The sequence below is a fragment of the Lynx rufus genome, unplaced genomic scaffold, assembly GCF_022079265.1.
Source record: "Lynx rufus isolate CCGP_SWC_20201006 ecotype Redwood Valley unplaced genomic scaffold, mLynRuf1.p SCAF_16, whole genome shotgun sequence".
Taxonomy (NCBI): domain Eukaryota; kingdom Metazoa; phylum Chordata; class Mammalia; order Carnivora; family Felidae; genus Lynx; species Lynx rufus.
The window spans coordinates 9,213,485-9,230,843 of NW_025814830.1; the positions used below are offsets into that span (position 1 = coordinate 9,213,485).

At 52.7% G+C, this 17,359-nt stretch overlaps 1 protein-coding gene across 2 annotated transcripts; it reads right to left on the reverse strand.

Annotated features, from left to right (window-relative positions):
* Positions 1-227: 227 nt before the first annotated feature.
* Positions 228-17,250, reverse strand: DEDD2 (death effector domain containing 2). Of its 2 annotated transcripts, none has more exons than XM_047077971.1 (5): positions 17,147-17,250; positions 16,177-16,543; positions 14,567-14,689; positions 10,171-10,314; positions 228-1,445 (listed from the first exon to the last, which is right to left on the reverse strand). In XM_047077971.1, exons 2-5 carry the CDS (start codon positions 16,502-16,504, stop codon positions 1,054-1,056), a joined length of 987 nt encoding a protein of 328 aa, XP_046933927.1. In that variant the 5' UTR covers positions 16,505-16,543; positions 17,147-17,250; the 3' UTR covers positions 228-1,053. The 2 variants fall into 2 exon arrangements, with proteins under 2 accessions (XP_046933927.1, XP_046933928.1); XM_047077972.1 differs by lacking the exon at positions 17,147-17,250 and adding an exon at positions 17,109-17,133.
* Positions 17,251-17,359: the final 109 nt, after the last annotated feature.

Consider the following 17,359-nt stretch of genomic DNA (forward strand, 5'->3'; position numbering starts at 1 on the left):
CGGGGTTGAGAGAGGTATGACCCCAAGGCAGTATTTCCTTTGACACATGAGGAAACTGAGGCCCAGAGAGGCGGGCAAGCCTCTGGCAGCAGCGGCAGATGATACTCCGGCCTCCTGCCCTTCCTCTAGCCTGATACTGGGCCAGGAACTCCAGGATGGGTACTGGGCCCAGGACCTCATCAGCTCCTTCCTCCAGCCCATAAAGAAAGAGTCCTAGGGAGTCTCAATGCCCACCCTAAGCCCCAGTCCAGGGCAGTTTTATTGGCGCCATTTATAAAAGGCCTTTCCCATCAGCCCCAAGCCTCTGCCTTCCCTTTCTGAGAAGGAAGTTGGGTTTCTGATCCTGGCCCCATAGGCAACAACACACTTGGTCTAATGCTGCTGCACTGTGGAGTGACATGCACTGCGGTGTGACACGCTGGGTGCAGGTCCATGTCCAAGTCTGCACGTCCAACTCTGGGGGGGCAGGAGGATGTGGAGCCAGGTCTGTGTATGGAAGCTGGGCAGAGCCCTGGCCGGCTGTGGAGATGTGAGGGCAAGGTGAGCAGGCCCCCCACGTGCACCCTAGCCCCAGGGCCCAGCGGTGCTGGAGTCCAGGGTTGGGGGCAGTAAAATCAGAGATCCTGAGAGAGAAGCCCTGAGGCCAAAGACATGTGTGGAGCAGGCCAGGGCAGCCAGGGGAAATTCCAGAGGGGGCAGTGTGCATGTGTGCACAAAGCCCAGGGTCAGGGACACGGTGTGCAGGGGGCCTTTGGTGAATGTGTAGATGTGCCTCCCTCCTTTCCGGTCTGCATGCCTGTGCCCCTGGCCTCCTGAAGCTGAGGGAACACACCTGGGGGTAGGGTTGGGGGAAGGCTGGGAAGAAAACTCAGGTGGAAGTGGTTTAGGCCTCAGAGCCCACATCCTGTGGGAGAGGCTGTCAAGGGGCCAGGCCATCTGTCCAGTCCTCAGAGCTGCTGGAGTGACAGTCCTCTAGGGGCAGAGATGGATGTCCTCCGGGGGAGAAAGTGGCCCGGAGGCTGGGAGGTGGGTTCAGTCCTTCCAGGTCCAGGATCAGGAGGCCTCAGTTGGGCGCCGTCCTCCCTCCTCCTCCATCAGCAGCAGGCGGCGCCGGCCAGCCTCGTAGTCGGCCTCGTCCACGCTGACCAGCAGGCGGACAGCCTCCCGGCCCACGGCCTCACGAAGGGCCTCAGTCAGGAACACGCCCCGCAGGGCCTGCAGCAGGGCGCCACTCAGGTAATCGCCCCAGAAGGCGTCCAGATAGGAGAGCTCCGAGAACTTGATGTCACACACCACGGAGCCCAGGTCCCGGGAGCGCAGCACTGCAGTGGCCTGCCCAAACACGTCCAGCTGCCGGGCCAGCGCCTGGGGCCGCCGGGATGCCACGCCCTGCTCCAAGGCAGGCCCGTGCTCACAGTACTCTGCTCGCACCCTGAGCCGGATGTCTGCGGAGGAAGGAACAACTGGTCAGGGAGGAGCCAACACACGACATACTGCGCAATGGGACCAGGGGGACCGCAACCCTTCCTCCCACCATCGAGCCTCCTCCAACCAACAGGCTCCTCCCACCCCGCCATGGGTTGCACTGCACCTCCCCACATCCTTCCCCCTTCTGATAACCACACCCAAGTACGGGTGACACCCTCATATGGCTTCCCTCCTGTGGCCTGGCCTCTGTTACCTCTTGACCTGGCGACCTCCTCTCCCCTCACGTGCTCCGCTCCAGCCTCAGTGCCCTGCTGCACCGCCCCCCTACCAGGCAGGTTCTGCCCAGCTCTGCCTCTCCTTTGGCTGGAGCTGCTCTGCCCGTCTTCACAGGACTTGCTCCCTCTCCTCCTTCAAATGCCACCTTCCCATTGAGGCCTCATCTAACCTACTTAAAACTTTACCACCATCACCCTGGCCCCCAACATGTCCAGTCTCCCAGACCCTGCTCCATTTCTTCCCAAGGCACGTATCACTTTCTAACCTCCTCTGCACTTTCCTTTATACCGTCACGTTTACCACCTGTCTCCCTGCCGCCCCTGAGTCCCCAAAGGGACTGTTTCATTCACTTGTGCAGCCCTGTGGCACACGGTGGGTGCTCGATGTATATTCGTGAAAGAATCAACACATGAACTAAAGGACCTGCCTTGAGACAACCAGCCTCACCCCCTCCTGCCTTCAGGGACACTCCTGCAGGGCCAGCCACATCGCCGGCACCCATCCACCCAGTGAGCACCGCCCAGGAATCTCCAGGCTGAAACTGGGCTGGCTCAACTGGTAGCAGGCGCTCTCTTCCCTCAGAGGTGGCCGAGATAGTGGGCCGTAAGCCTGAAGCTGCAGGAGGTCACTCGGCCACCGAGAGGGGAGAGAGCACGAGGACTACTCAGAATCACTGAAGGAGAGGGAAAAATGGAGCTCCCCATGCGAGCCCTGGGAACACCTGGATTTTCAGCTACCATCCACTCCCTCTGTGCTTAGGCCAGCTTGAGTCGCGCTGCTATTGCTTAGAAACCCGCCCACATCTGCCCAAATGAGGTGGCAGCTCCGCACAGGGCACAGGACCTGGGACTTCCTAGACTGGCCCTGTAAATGTGACCTCAGGCATGTCACCTCCCTGTGGGATTACTGAACTCCCACCCGTGACTCAGGCTACTAACAGAACCTCCTCCCCACACAACACGGCTGCCCTGAGGATCAGCTAGGAGCTGGAAAAGACAACAAGCACTCCGAATTTATTTAATCCACAAACACACCATGTAGCAGGACCTGCTATCACCCCAATTTACAGGTGAGCGAATGGAGGCAAAGAAAAGTGAACTGATTTGCCCCAGGTCACCTGGCCAGGGAGTGGCAGCCCTCCACGGAGGTCACTGAGCCTCCGGTGCCCCAGAGGACAGCTTCGGGTCAATGGAGACGATTCTAACCCAAGAGCCTCCAGGCACCTGTGTGACCTGGAACAAGTCACAGTCTCTCTGAGCCCAGGTTCTTACCTGAACGGGGAATTCCGACTCTGAAAGATTGTTAAAAGGATTAAAAAGAGAGCAATGGATGGAAAAGGACCAGCTAGCACAGTAAGCCATGCCTGACAGGTGGTCCAAGAACAGCAGCCGCTAGAAGCTCCAATGTACCAAATGCTTTAGGCCAGGCCACTGAGCAGGATTGGGGGGCAGGGGCTCTCAACCCATTCGACGGATGAGGAAACTGAAGCTCTGGAAGGGGGAGGGCCATGTCCCCAACTCCCTTTACCTTTCACAGTGTCAGCCACAGAGCACAAGGTGGAAGACAGTCTCTGCTCCCCCAGATGACTTCTCAGTACCACCCACTTCCTCTTCCTACCCCAAACCCCAAACCCTTCCTCTTTCGGCCTGGAGGGGAACCTCACCCTCTCAGCTCAAGGCCCAAGGAAACCTACCTGGCCTCGGCCCCTAGGACTTCCCACAGCACCAAGACCCAGCCCCCTCCACCTACAAACCACCTAAGACCTCTGGGCCCACATCCTTGCCTCCCATGAGTGTCTGACCATGCCTTCAGTTGGTGGGGGCCAAGGAGCAGGGGACTGGAAGGAGCAGCACCTGTCTAAGGCCACACAGGGAAACTCAGTGGCAGAGGCACAGAGCCAGGTGGCGGAGTCCGACAGACCTTGAGGCGAGTCCCGGCTCTGCCACTCTCTAGCTGTGGGGCCTTGGACATGTGACCTCACCTCTCTGAGCCTCAGTTTCCCCATCTGAAAAACATAAACAAACAAGAGGCCCCAGCCGCACGGTGTGGTCATGAGGGTTAAATAAGGCGACTCATGAAGCACTTGCCCCAGGGCCTAGGACCCAGAAAGCACCCAGAAACAGGAACTGCGATTTCAACACCCACCTCTCTAGCCCACAGCCCCTGCCCAGGCCTGGCCTCTCTCACTTGGACCCGAGTCAACCTCTTCTGCTCCTTCGGTCCCAGCTGCATTCCCCCATCCCCTGCCCTCCAGGCACAAGGGCAGTGCCCCCAACACAAGTCTTACTCACACAACGACCTGTCCACCTCCTCTGCCCTGCAACACCCATTCGCCCAGCAAGTCCCAGCCCACAGAACCGCACATCCTATGCAGGTGAAATCCTCCCAGATGGCCTTTCTCCTCAGCACAGATCGGCACTCAACCCGTGGCAGAAACTGTTCACCCAGAGCCTATCCCCCACCCATGGCGGGTAGAAGGACAACAGGACCAGGATGGACTAGTGTCTGTCCCATCCATTCTTTCATTCAACAGATATATTTACAAAGTGGCCGGAATGCTGGCGTGATGTGCATTCCCCCACCACGAGTGGGCCTGGAAGATATGGAACCCCAGTTAAAGAGCACCTCTCATGGGCCAGGTCCTACCCAAGGGCTCTCCCAATCATGGGCCCCAAATCCCCACAGCACTTTCCTCATCCCCACTGACAAGTGAGGAAATCCTTCACCAGACCACAGTCCAACCTCGGGTCTGGAACACGAGAGTGTGGTACACAGAGAAAGAGGACAAGGAGACTCCATGAGGAAAAAGGAGACCTACACAGTACGTGAGCCGCCTCTCTGTCCCTGGCCCTGAATCATGGGCACCAAGCTCAGTCTCTCCTTTAGTCCTCACCAAAATGACTGAAGGGCAACAGCCGACACATACATAGTATTTACCACAGCCTGCACACACGTGTCACATTTATTAAGCCTCTGATTATCCCTGCAACCTCATACGGCAGTGCTATTACCTCCTTTCTGCAGATGGGGAAACTGAGGCACAGAGGATGAATCACCTGCCTAAGGCCACACAGACAGGAAATGGCAGGGTTGGAATTCCAACTGGGGTGCCTAGCCCCAGAGCCTGAGCTCTTAACTACCCCTGTCCTGTTTGCTGCCTCTCACACAACAACATACAGAAACCTGAATTAAAAGACATGCCAAGGGCCACGAGAGAAAATTAGAGCGAGCGAGGTGTAATTTAGATGGCAGTGATCAGACAGGCCCTCTCTAGGAAATGACACTGGAAGTAAAATGTGAAGAACAAGTAGGTCGAGAGAGAAAAACCAGGGGAGTGAAGAGCAGCATTCCCGGAATACAGCATGGCCCGCACGCCAAGTCCGGAAGCAGGAAATGCACTTGAGGTGTTCACAGGCTGGGGTCGGTGTGGCAGGACCTCGAGGAGAAGGGCACTAGGGCACGACTGAAGGGGTGGTGCCGAACCCGGTGGAGCAGGGAGTCCGGGGCCTCCCAAGGTGACCACACCCCTCCGCACCTCCAGGGCCTCCTACGTAAAACCAGCACCCGCTCTCCGTGGGGCCGCTTTGGGGATGACACAGCTGGATGAAAGTCAAGAGCGGAGGCCAGTGCCTGGCACATGATGAGCCCTCGGAGGGCCTCAGGAAGGACGTGACCTCACGCCAAGACGACTCCAGCTGCACTGCGGAAGCAGCAGGGGGGTCAGGAACAGGGCCAGGGCAGGAGTCAGGGAAGGCCAAAGGTGGCTGGGCCATAAGAGAAGCAGCAGACGTGCAGAGAAGCAGACTGCCTGGCCCAGGTGCGCCACTGAGGAGGAGCAAGGCTCAAACAGTGTCTGGCGCCCGTGCGGCCAAATCGTTTCCTCTGGCCACAGTCCCTCTCCACTAGGGCAGCTGTGCAGAGGCTCCCTGCCCCCAGGGCAGAGGCTGTGGCTACACTGTCTTAGTGAGCAGAGATGCTCTGGCTTCCTGCACGCAAGTGGGCCCCAGCGCCCCCTGGTCCCCCTGCCCCTCCCTTCTGGGGCAGAATGAGACGCCAAGGCAAACGGGAGGGGACTCCCAGCAGGTGCTGGTTTTACAAAGGAGGCCCTGGAGATGCAGAGGGGTATGGTCACCTCAGACCGGTCACCAGACTCCAGGACCAGCACCATCCTCCTCTGGACACGGTGGCACCCCATCCCTTGCTTTAGTCTCTTCCCTGAGACGTGTCAAACATTAAGATTCTACTGAACAATAAGGAGAGGCTGCCACCAACGGCAGGGACAAAATCAGCAGCCGCTACCTGCTTCCTGATGGAAGGCCATGATACCGCCTGGGAAGCGAGCTTGAAAATACAACAGAACATCAAACCAGAATCTGATCAGACCTCTCCAGACCTGACCACCAATTTTCAGGAAATACAGACAATAGGGGAACACATTCAATCCCTCTACCGCAGGATGCAATTGGCAAACTACAGAACTACTTTCAACAACTACAAAGCAAGGGGAACAAGGGAGAGAAAACGGCAAGATGGGGAAATCTCTGAGATCAGGAGAGGGTTAGGAGAGCCAGCACTCATGAGACAACTGGATCTTAAGAGCGCTAATTAGACAGGGTTTTTTTGGTGTGGGTTTTGTTTTTTTTTTTTTAAGGAATTCTGATCTTTTAGAAGTACACAGTGGAAAATCCACAGATGAAATAACAAGACACCTGAAATTGACTCCCAAACAACACGGATGATGCGGCAAGATCACCCATGAGTTGACAGCTGCTGAAACCAGGTGAAAGAGGGACAAGGTTCATCACGCTGGCGTATCTGCCTCTGTACCTTCTCCACAGAAAACAGGGAAAAAAGCAAAGCTCATCCTGTCACTCAAATCCTCTGGTTGCTTTCCATCATTTAAAGAAACGAGGGGCACCAAGGTGGCTCAGTCAGATGAACGTCCGACTTCAGCTCAGGTCATGATCTCACGGTTCATGAGTCCAAGCCCCGCATCCGGCTGTCAGCACAGAGCCCACTTCAGATCCTGTGTTCCCCCCCGCCGCTGACGCCCGCCACCTCCCCCACTTGTGCTCTCTCTCTCAAAAATAAATAAAACACGAGGGCGCCTGGGCGGCTCAATCGGTTAAGAGTTCAACTTCAACTTCGGCTTAGGTCATGATCTTGCGGTTCATGAATTTGAGCCCTGTATCAGACTCAGACCCTGGAGCCTGCTTCAGATTCTGTGTCTACCTCTCTCTCTGCCCTTCCCCTACTCACACTCTGTCTCTCAAGAATGAATAAATAAACGTTAAAAAAAAAAAAAAGTTTTTTTTTTTTAAAAAGAGTCGGATGCTTAACTGAACCACCCAGATGCCCCAACTGCTCATCTTATGGACAGGGCCACTGAGCTGACAGCTCAGAGCCTGAAGCCTACTTCAGATTCTGTGTCTCCCTCTCTCTGTTCCTCCCCCACTCGTGTTTTGGCCTCTCACTCAAAAATAAACATTAAAAAACAATTAATAAACAAACATTAAAAAAATGTTCTTTAGGGGCGCCTGGGTGGCGCAGTCGGTTAAGCGTCCGACTTCAGCCAGGTCACGATCTCGCGGTCCGTGAGTTCGAGCCCCGCGTCGGGCTCTGGGCTGATGGCTCAGAGCCTGGAGCCTGTTTCCGATTCTGTGTCTCCCTCTCTCTCTGCCCCTCGCCCGTTCATGCTCTGTCTCTCTCTGTCCCAAAAATAAATAAACGTTGAAAAAAAAAATTAAAAAAAAAAAAAAAGTTCTTTAAAAAAAAATAAATGAAAAAAAAATAAACAAAAGCCCTGGCCCATGGCTGCTGGCCCCGCAGGATGGGCCCCACCACCTCTCCCGGCCTCACCTCCTAGCTGTCTCCTTTTGCTCCTGACTCCAGCCTCACCAGCTTCCTCACCATCCCTTCATCACCACCAGCTCACTCCTACTCAGACCTTGGCACCTGCTGTCCTGTATATATAACCCTCTTTCCCAATCATCTACATGCTCGCTTGGTCTCTTCCAAGGGGGCTTCTGAGACGACCCTACCTTGAAAATGCCTCTTAAACTGCATTTCCCATCACTCCCCACCCCTTGCCCTTCCTTCTCTCAGTCGCCACCTGAAGTTTCTGTCTCCTGCCACCAAACCATGCACCCTGTGAGCACAAGCGTCTGCCATCCCCACCGTACCTAGCACGTAGTAAATGCTCTGAGAACACACGTGGGAGAAGAGAAGGAACTGACCCTGCCACTCTGCACGGTCGGGGCTATCACCCCTACCTCAAGGCTGTCTGAGAATTCAGGGCCAAGTGACTAGCATGCCCAGCACAGCGCCCAATGGATGTCTCTGAAAGAATGGAAACTAAAGAGGTCCTGTGTCCAAACCCAGGATACTCCAGATGTCCCTCCCCTTTGGAAACAGAGTTTAGTCTAGTTCTACCCCTCTCGGGAGGGCAGCTGACTAGGGCTTAACCCCCATAGCTCTCACACAACAGGAGGGGACAAGAACGGCAGATCACTCGGGTCTGGAGGCGCCTCCTTCCACCCTTGGTATTAGACGTTGTTAAAGGTGAGCCATCCCGGGGGCGCCTGGGTGGCTCAGTCAGTTAAGCGTCCAACTTTGGCTCAAGTCATGATCTCACAGCTCGAGGGTTCGAGCCCCACTTCTGGCTCTGTGCTGACAGCTCAGAGCCTGGAGCCTGCTTCGGATACTGTGTTTCCTCTCTCTCTGCCCCTCCCCGACTCGTGCTGTCTCTGTCTCTCTCTCTCTCAAAAATAAACACTAAAAAAAAAAAAAAAAAAAAAGGTGAGCCATCCCTGCTTTTTCAGAAGAAACAACCAACAACCAGGGCCCTACTGGGGAGGGCCTCCCTCCAGCCCCACCCTGCCCAGTGAGTCAGCAGTCAGACCTGCTTACAGTCCTCCCAGCAAGCCCCAGCCACACCCTATGTAAGCACCTCCCTGCCACAGCCCTGCCCTCAGGGAAGAGACCCGAAGCCTCTGCTGCCAAGTAGAGACCCTTCCCCAGCCTCCGCTCAGCAGGCTCCCTAGGAGGCAGTGACTCCTTCTGCCAGCCAGGTAGCTCTGGGGGGCTCTGGTAATTACTGCCTGCTTCGAGGAAGAGTCACACTGGGCAGCCACCCCCACAAGCTGGGGGCTGTTGGAGGACACTGGCTGGCTCTATTGGTCTGTTCCTCCCGGCAGCACTCAGCACAGGTGTCTGCAGCCTCATGTGACACTCCGGGGAGGAGGAACCAGAGTGGTGTGGGCTCAGCGAGAGAGAGAGCGTGCCCACCCGCACCCGTCTACTCCCCTTAGGACCAGGGAGACTTTCTCAAAGCCAAAGTCTAAGCACGAATCTCCCCCCTACACCCCATCCCACCCAGCACACCTGCAGGCCCAGGCAGCCTTGTTAGTCCACCCCTCCTCCGTAACAGAACTTCCCTGGGCCAGACCTTCGGCCTCACCTGCTCAGGCTGTGCAGCCTCTTTACTCGATTCTCTGCTTCCTCTTTGTTCAAATTACTTAACACATCCTGGCAGAGCATGCCCTATACGCTTAGCACGGGTCTAAGTCCTTTATAAATCGTAAGTCGTTTATTAACTGATCTTCCAGATGGAGTCGGAGTTCCGTCAAGACCAAGTATCAGGGCACTCCTCCAATCCTCTGCTGAAAACCCTACATAACACTCGCCGTATGGAATAAAATCCCAACTCCCATCTATTCCAAGGCCTGCCGGGCCCAGCGTCTCGGCTCCAGCCGGGTTCCTCCACCCACTCCCCACCCTCTGTTCATGGCACTATCTATAAAGCGAGCTTCAGTTTCACTGATCTGTCGCCCTACTAGAAGGTCGCCTCCCCAAGGGCAGGGACCTCACCGCTATTCCTGTCCCAAGCACACTGCACAGTAACAGCACGAAGAGGCACAAACTGGTAAGCAGCGCACAGCATGGGCCCCAGGCCAGGCGCTGCTGTGAATGTATTACCGGCTTAACTCATTTTCTCTCGCCACAACCCTACTTGAAAATCACCACTGTCAGCCTCATCTTACACAAAAGAGTTCAGCCACCTGCCCAAGGTCAGACAAGCTATTTAAGTGCCAAGACCAAGAAATGAACCTGGCAGCCTGTCCCAGGATCCTCATTTTTCCCTGTGCGATATTCCACCACTGCAGAAAAAAAGACTATAAAATACATAAACCCATGAAAACATTTACTGAAAAAGCAAATGAAATTGAGAGCAGGGAGTGGTCTGCAAAGGCTTCCTGGAGAAAGTAGCACCTGTGATCTTTCAACTCCGGACCAGACATAAACAAGCAAGATAATAACAGAAAGGACATCCAAGTCCAGAAGGACAGAAGCCACTGCCTACCCACTAGGTGTGCCACACTCCAGACGAGTGCCTGTCTCTCCCACCCTGTGTGCAGCCTGTCACAGGCTCCGTGCATGCATTCACCAAAGCCCGCAGACACCTACCACAGGTCACTTTGCCTTCTGAGGCAGGTCTGGCTGGCTCCTGCTGCTGCTGCTGGGGGGTGGCTGGGGCCCCTCTCCGCCGCCGTCTGGCACCACCACTGGGCCGGCCCCGACTCCGCCGCTGCCGCTTGGTCGGTGGGGAACCTGAGGAGGGAAAGACAGGGCATGCTGAGACCAGGATAACAGAGCACTGAGGCAGGCGCCTGGAGAAGAGCTCAAGGCTGGTCTCCATGCCATGAGACCCTGGGTGAGCCCCTCTGCTTCCTGAACCTCAGTGGCCCTGTCCATAAGATGAACAGTTGGGGCACCTGAGTAGCTCAGTTAAGCATCTGACTCTTTTTCTTTTTTTTAATGCTTATTTATTCATTCTTGAAAGACAGACAGACAGAGTGTGAGCAGAAGACAGAGAGAGAGGGAGACGAAGAATCTGAAGAAGCAGGCTCCAGGGTCTGAGGCTGACACGGAGCTCAAATTCACGAACCGCAAGATCATGACCCGAGCTGAAGTCGGATGCTTAACCGACTGAGCCACCCAGGTGCCCCAAGCATCCGACTCTTGATTTCCGCTCAGGTCATGATCTCAGTTTGGGAGTTCAAGCCTCGCATCGGGTTTTGCACTGACAGCGCGAAGCCTGGTTGGAATCCTCTCGCTCCCTCTCTCTCTGCCCCTGCCGTGTTCACCTGTGTTCTTTCGCTCTCAAGATGAATAAAATAAACATTAAAAAAGGAAAATACATAACCAGTAAGTATAACCTAGCATCATTCAGAAGAGCACACCCCACCCCCAGCAGTCCCACATCTGACCCTGAACAAACCCCTGCACACTCACACCAGGAAACAAGCCACTGGGGCACTATTTATAACTATCTAAATGTGAAAGCAATGTAAATATCTGACAAGTAGTACAGAGTAACTTCCCGGAGTAGCCTGTTTAGTGAAATAAAGTAAAATATAATATAAGTGGCTATAATTTGCTACATTTTACATTAAAAAAAGAGAAAACAAGAATACATACATACTTGCTATTTTTATAACACAAAACACCAAAGATAAATCGGAAATAGTGAAATTGGTTACCTATTGACTAGGGGGTGGGGGCAACACTGGAAATGATACTTCTAAGAACATCTTTCCTATGTACCTTAGTTTTGACTTTTGAGTCATATAACCGATTTACATATTCTAAAAATTTAAGAGACCAAAATGACACCAACCATAAAATTAAACAGAAACAAACGAATCTAGCTGTGTATGTGTGTATATATATATGTGTGTGTATATATATATATATATGTATACATATATACACACACACATATATATATACATGTGTATATATATATGTGTGTGTATATATATATATATATGTATACATATATACACACACACATATATATATACACACATACATATATATATATACACACATACGTATAATTAGTAACACGAACGAGAGAATTATTTCAAGTAACTTGGAAGAACATTCTGACTGTATAAACTCTCAGTGGGATATACTCCTAGGACAGGAAGAACCACAAATAAATGGTATGTTTCGTTCAGTAGATGTAGTCAGCAGTGGTACTGATGTCATATTTTCAAAGCTATTTTATGATTGTTGTAAAATGAAGCAAATAAATCCATTTTCCCAATGTTATTAAGAACCAAAATTCTTAAGGGGGCCTGGGTGGCTCAGTCTGTTCAGCGTCCATCCGACTCTTGATCTCGGCTCAGGACATGATCTCACAGTTCTTGAAATCGAGCCCCGAGTTGGGCTCTGCACTGACAGCGTGGAGCCTACACGGGATTCTCTCTCTCTGCCCCTCCTGTACTCGCTCTCTCTCAAAATAAACTTAAAAAAATTTTTTTGAAAACAAAGAAACAAAATTTTTAATGTGAAGAAAAAAATCCTCGTAATGTTAATTTTGAATTGAAAACACCAATAGAAATTTTTTTTTATTTTTTAAATTTTGTAGGTTTTTTTTTTGTTTCTTGTTTTTGTTTTTGTTTCTGAGAGAGACACAGAGTGCGAGAGAGCTGGGGAGGGCAGACTGAGAGGGAGACTCAGAATCCTAAGCAGGCTCCAGGCTCCAAGCTGTCAGCACAGAGCCTGATGAGGGGCTCGAACCCATGAACTGTGAGATCATGACCTGAGATGAAGTCTGACGTTTAACTGACTGAGCCACCCAGTTGCCCCAAATAGGAATTTTTTTTTTAAAGCAGTCTTTAACTCTGTTCACTAAAAGAACCCAGAAAAATGTGCCTACTCGGCACCCAAGTCTTGGTCTCTACATGCCAGTGCCTCTAAAAGAAACCAGGCTTCTGGAAACAGCAGATTGCAGGGCTGGAGAGAGAAAAGTACAAGCTGAGTCCAGGACGCCTTACAGTGGCACAGAGCAGGAAACCCAAAGAATGATGGAAGCAAATCAAAAAGACAGTAGGAGCTAGTCAATCTGAACATCAGGAAGAATGACTAACATATTCTAACCCAGTAAATAAATAATAACACGAGTCCATAGTGACACTCCCCCACCCCTCAGGACAAGAGAGAGAGAAAAGACAAACTTTTTTTTTTAAGTAAGCTTCATGCCCAGTGCAGAGCCCAACAAAGGGCCTGAACTCACGACCCTGAAATCAACGCCTGAGCTGAGATCGAGTTGGACGCTTAACCAACTGAGCCACCCATGCGCCCCAGAAAAACTCTTGAAAGACTACATGCCAGCTGATAGACATTGAAAAAATAGTAAGAAAATCACCCTTTTGTGAACACCAATGTAATGACCAGTTCAGGCAGAGATCAACAGTGCATGCTAAACCCACGGGCGATACCGCTGGGGAGCTGGATGTGCCCAAGTGTCACCCCATAGGTTATTTACTAACAGTGAAAGGGGAAAATGTGCCTTTATAAAGGACAAATATGGCAGACAGCACCTTAAGCAAGTGATCAAACTTCCCCCTCACAGCAAGAAAAGCAGACCTTAAGCTTCCTGATGCACTCCACAGCGAGGCACACAGCATCGACTGAGGAACATTCCTGCCAAAAACATGTAACCTGAATCTAACTAAGCCTCCTGACCCACTTTTTTTTTTTTTTTTTCTTTTTGCACCTTACTTTCACCTCACTAAGCTATTACTCCTGGAAATTACCCAAGTTTCAACTTATAAACTATAAACAATGCCCAGTGGCTGTTGCCACACTTGTCTCCTGGTGTGAGTATGGGGGGGGAGGGGGAGTGGCTTCCCACGTCACAGGAGATACAGGGGACAAAGGAACCAGTTAAATGACACCAGCAGGAAATTATCAGGCACTTCCTGAAATAATCACGACATTCTACAAAACAACGGGCCTGACCAGGTCAATAAGGTGACGGATGTCATGGGAAGAAAAGAAACAAATACACAGTTGGGGAGAAGTTTGGGTTCTAAACTAAGAGATTAAGGAGACATAATAATTCAAAGCAGAGAAACTCAACTATGAGTGAGTCCTGAAAGTAGAGTCACTCTTGGGGAGATTTGAAAATGAACCATTAGGATATCAGAGAATTAGTATTTACTTTCTCAGGTGTGATAACGGTCTGGAAGTGGTCTAGAACATTCTCCTTATTCTCAAGAAATGCCTGCTATTTAGACGGAAAGTGTCCCGATGGCTGTAACTTCCATTCAAAGAGTTCAACTAAAAACCCATCGTTACGTGTACACGCACATAAAGCAAAAGTGGCAAAATGTACGGGCACCTGGGTGGCTCAGTTAGTTAAGCATCCTGCTTTGGCTCAGGTCATGATCTCATGGCTCATGAGTTTGAGCCCCAAGTCAGGTTCTGTGATGACAGTTCAGAGCCTGAAGCCTGCTTCAGATTCTGTGTCTCCCTCTCTCTCTACCCCTCCCCTGCTCGTGCTTTCTCTCAGAAATAAATAAACATTAAAAAAATTTTTTTTCTTAAGTGGCAAAAATGTTAAAATTACTGAATCGAGGTGAAAGATATGAGCGTGTTCACTGCATCCATCTTTCAATTTCTCTGTATGTTTGAAGTTATGTTTGAATAATTCAGGAACTAGGAAAGAGGAGGCTGCATAAATGAATTGGCACGGCAATTAAAAGCAACCAATTAAAGGTCCTCGACACGAGTAAATCTCAGAAAGGTATCCAGCAAAGACAGCCACGTGAAGAATACCCACCATGTGAGGTCATTCGGATGAACTATAAAACCACAACAAACAATTCCATTCATTGCTTCTGGACACGTACTTTTGTAGAATAAACACACACACATACACACAAAGGAATGCGGAGACAGAATGATCCCTTGGTCCCCTTCCTTAATGGGCCAGGATGGAGCGGGTTCATCAGGATTCAGAAGGAAGAAAGGGACGCTGCCATCGTGCCCACCCACCTAGGCTCACCTGTCTCCCATTGGCCCTGCTGGGCATTTGAGGTACTGCTTGACTGGCGACGGCGACGGCGGCTGCCTTCTGTCCTTTTTGAGGAAGAGCTGGAGGTGCCATAGTTGTAACGTTCCGGTGACACTTCACGGAGAGAAAAATGGAAAGAAGTATTCACAGCGTCTGGCACCCTCCTAGGCCCAGCCTCCAATTCCCACCTGGAGATAGATTACTGCTCCACTGGGAGCCCAGGTTCCCCAGAGGTCGGAGCCCAGACATCTGCTCCCTCTCAAAGGCTTCCTGCCCGGTGGATGCTAGATGCCTACAGAGATAGAGAAGACTCAAGACCTCCCGGGGCCACCCCACCCCTATCTACAGCAGCTCCAACTGTCAGGGTTATTCTGTAAGCCAAGTCACGGTCAGGCCCCTGCAATGTTGCCCCCAGCTCTCCCTGAGGCCCCAAGGAGTAAGCACGGTCCCCAAATCTTCTCTTCCGTAGCCTAACCTCCAAACACATTTTTCCAAAAACACTGTCACTTCTTCTCCAGTGCTGCCTTTCTCCTGGTTATCTCTAGGCAGGGGAAGGTCACAATCCCCCTCCCCAACTATCCACTGCACCCCTAATAACCCAGCCAAGAGCTCAACAACTCAATCCCAAGACACACAAAGGACTCCTGTCCTTTAAATCCTTGAATTCCTCATCTTCTTAGGACTGCTCCTCCATGAGTACTTCCCTCAGAGGATTAAGGGCAGAGCCAAGCCCTCAGAGCCCAGCCAGCTGCCTTTGAATCCTGACTCCCACACTTTCTACATGTGTCATTTGCATGTCCCTGTGTAAAGTGGCTTATCTCCCTCTCTGCTCCTGCCACACAGGTCTCTGATGATACCAAATTCATTCCTGACCCAAGGGGTGAGAGCCTGTCTTTCCCTCTGCCTAGCATATTCTCCTGTGAGATCTATGCACATCAGCAGTACAGCCTCCATTCAAATGTCGCTTTCTCAGGAAAATCTTCACTGGTTATCCAATCTGAGAAAGGCCGCCTTCGCTATAAACCGCTGCCTATTTTCTATATTCTGTTAACTTTGCTTTAATCTTTTTATAACCAAACCTAAAAATAAATTACCTGCCTTAATGGCTGCTCCCCTCCCCCCACACACACTAAATATAAGCTTCATGGAACACACACTTTGTCAGTCCCAACACCTTGTAACTTCTGTGCTCAACACACACGATTCAGTTCTTATATGTAAGCAAGCTGCTTAACTCCTCTTAACCCTGTGGTTTTCTCTGTATGGTGGGAACACTAACAGAACTTCCTCATGGGATTACTAGGAGGATATAAGGGGATAGTTCACACGAAGGGCTTACCGTGGTGCCTGGCATGAAATAAGCCCTCCATAAACACTGGCCACAAACCTCACTGATGTGGCCAAATTCCACAAGTTCACCTCTCCCAAAAAGCCATGCCTCCTCCCTCTTGTGTTCCTCATTGATACTCTGGGAGGAGGGGCGGCGCGGGTTGGGACACAGGCTGATATGGTGCTGTCTATATCGCTGGCAACCATAGAGTCCTAGAGAGAGAAAGGCCCTGTCCCCACCGGAAGTCTGTCATCCTCCCATTCAACCTTACCTGGACGGCGCCGCTTGCGCGCCAGGTGCGGCAGCAGGTCGTGGCGCGCCAGCACGCGCAGGAGTTGCCCCAGCAGCCGAAGGTTGCTCTCGTCGCACTGCCCGCGGCGCTCCAGCTCCAGCAGCAGCTCCAGGCCGCTTCGGGCGCGGGCCAGACCGCCGGCCGCGCCGGGGGCCTCGTCGAGCAGGAAGGCCAGCAGCTCCAGCTCGCACTCGGTCAGCTGTCCGCCCACCACCTCGAACATACGGTGAAGCGACAGCATCCCGTAGTAGTCCAGACATTCATCCTCCTCCCAGCTCGGGGCCGGGGTCAACCCGGACAGCGCCATACCCGGGGGAGGGGGGCGGCACAAGCTCAGAACCAGGGCCTAGAACCCACACAGAGGGGAGGGGGCAATGGTCAGCGACGCGGGGACCCGGACCCCACCCCCGCCAGTGCGTCTCCCCAACCTCGATCCGCTGGGCAAGGCTATTTTCACAACCCAGCCGTCTCTGCCTCCCCCTTCCCCCAGAAAGGAATGGTATCGCCCGAGGTCCCCTAGTAACAGGTCGAGACGCTAGACCCCGCTCGTCCTCCCAGACCCAGCCCGAACGCCCCTCCTCAGGTGGTATGTCCCGAACCAGCCTCCGGACCCGACTACGTGATTCGGCCCGAATAAGCGCGGGGGCCCATCCCAGGGCACCCTGCCGACTGCCCTTTGACTCTGGGTGGCACTGTCCGGACGTGCCCCTTGGCTCCGGCCAGTGGTACTGTCCGATCAGCGCCGCGACTCCACCCAAATCATACCTTCCGAAAGCGACCCTCTGCCCCCCACAAGTGGAGCCTACCAAAGCAGCCCTTCGCCCCACACAGGTGGTGCTGCCCTAACCCGATCCTCTCGCCCTGCAAGGGCGGTACCGCTCTCTCCCCAACACCCAAGTGGTTCCATCTACCCGCCACCAGTCGCCCTCAGGCCTCTCTGGATCCTCACCGGGTTCCGGCGTCTGACGACTCCTGGGCGACGGCCGCAGCCACTTGTTTTGGATCTTTCTGGCACCTTCTCTATTATTACGCCTGCGTCACCTCGCCCCTCCTCCTTCCCCCAACTCGCGCAGGTGCGACCGCCACGCCCCTCCAGCGCAAGCGCAGAGTGAAGCTTCTAAGCCCCACCCCTCCGGGCCCGCCTCCAACCGTAGCGTCTAGC

Coding starts and splice junctions, on each gene's coding strand:
- DEDD2 (XM_047077971.1), bottom strand. CDS start 16,504: ATGGCGCTGTCCGGGTTGACCCCGGCCCCGAGCTGGGAGGAGGATGAA. Junction 14,690..16,176: donor GCGCAAGCGGCGCCGTCCAG/GTAAGGTTGAAT, acceptor CTCTCCGTGAAG/TGTCACCGGAACGTTACAAC. Junction 1,446..10,170: donor AGAAGGCAAAGTGACCTGTG/GTAGGTGTCTGC, acceptor CTTCCTCCGCAG/ACATCCGGCTCAGGGTGCGA.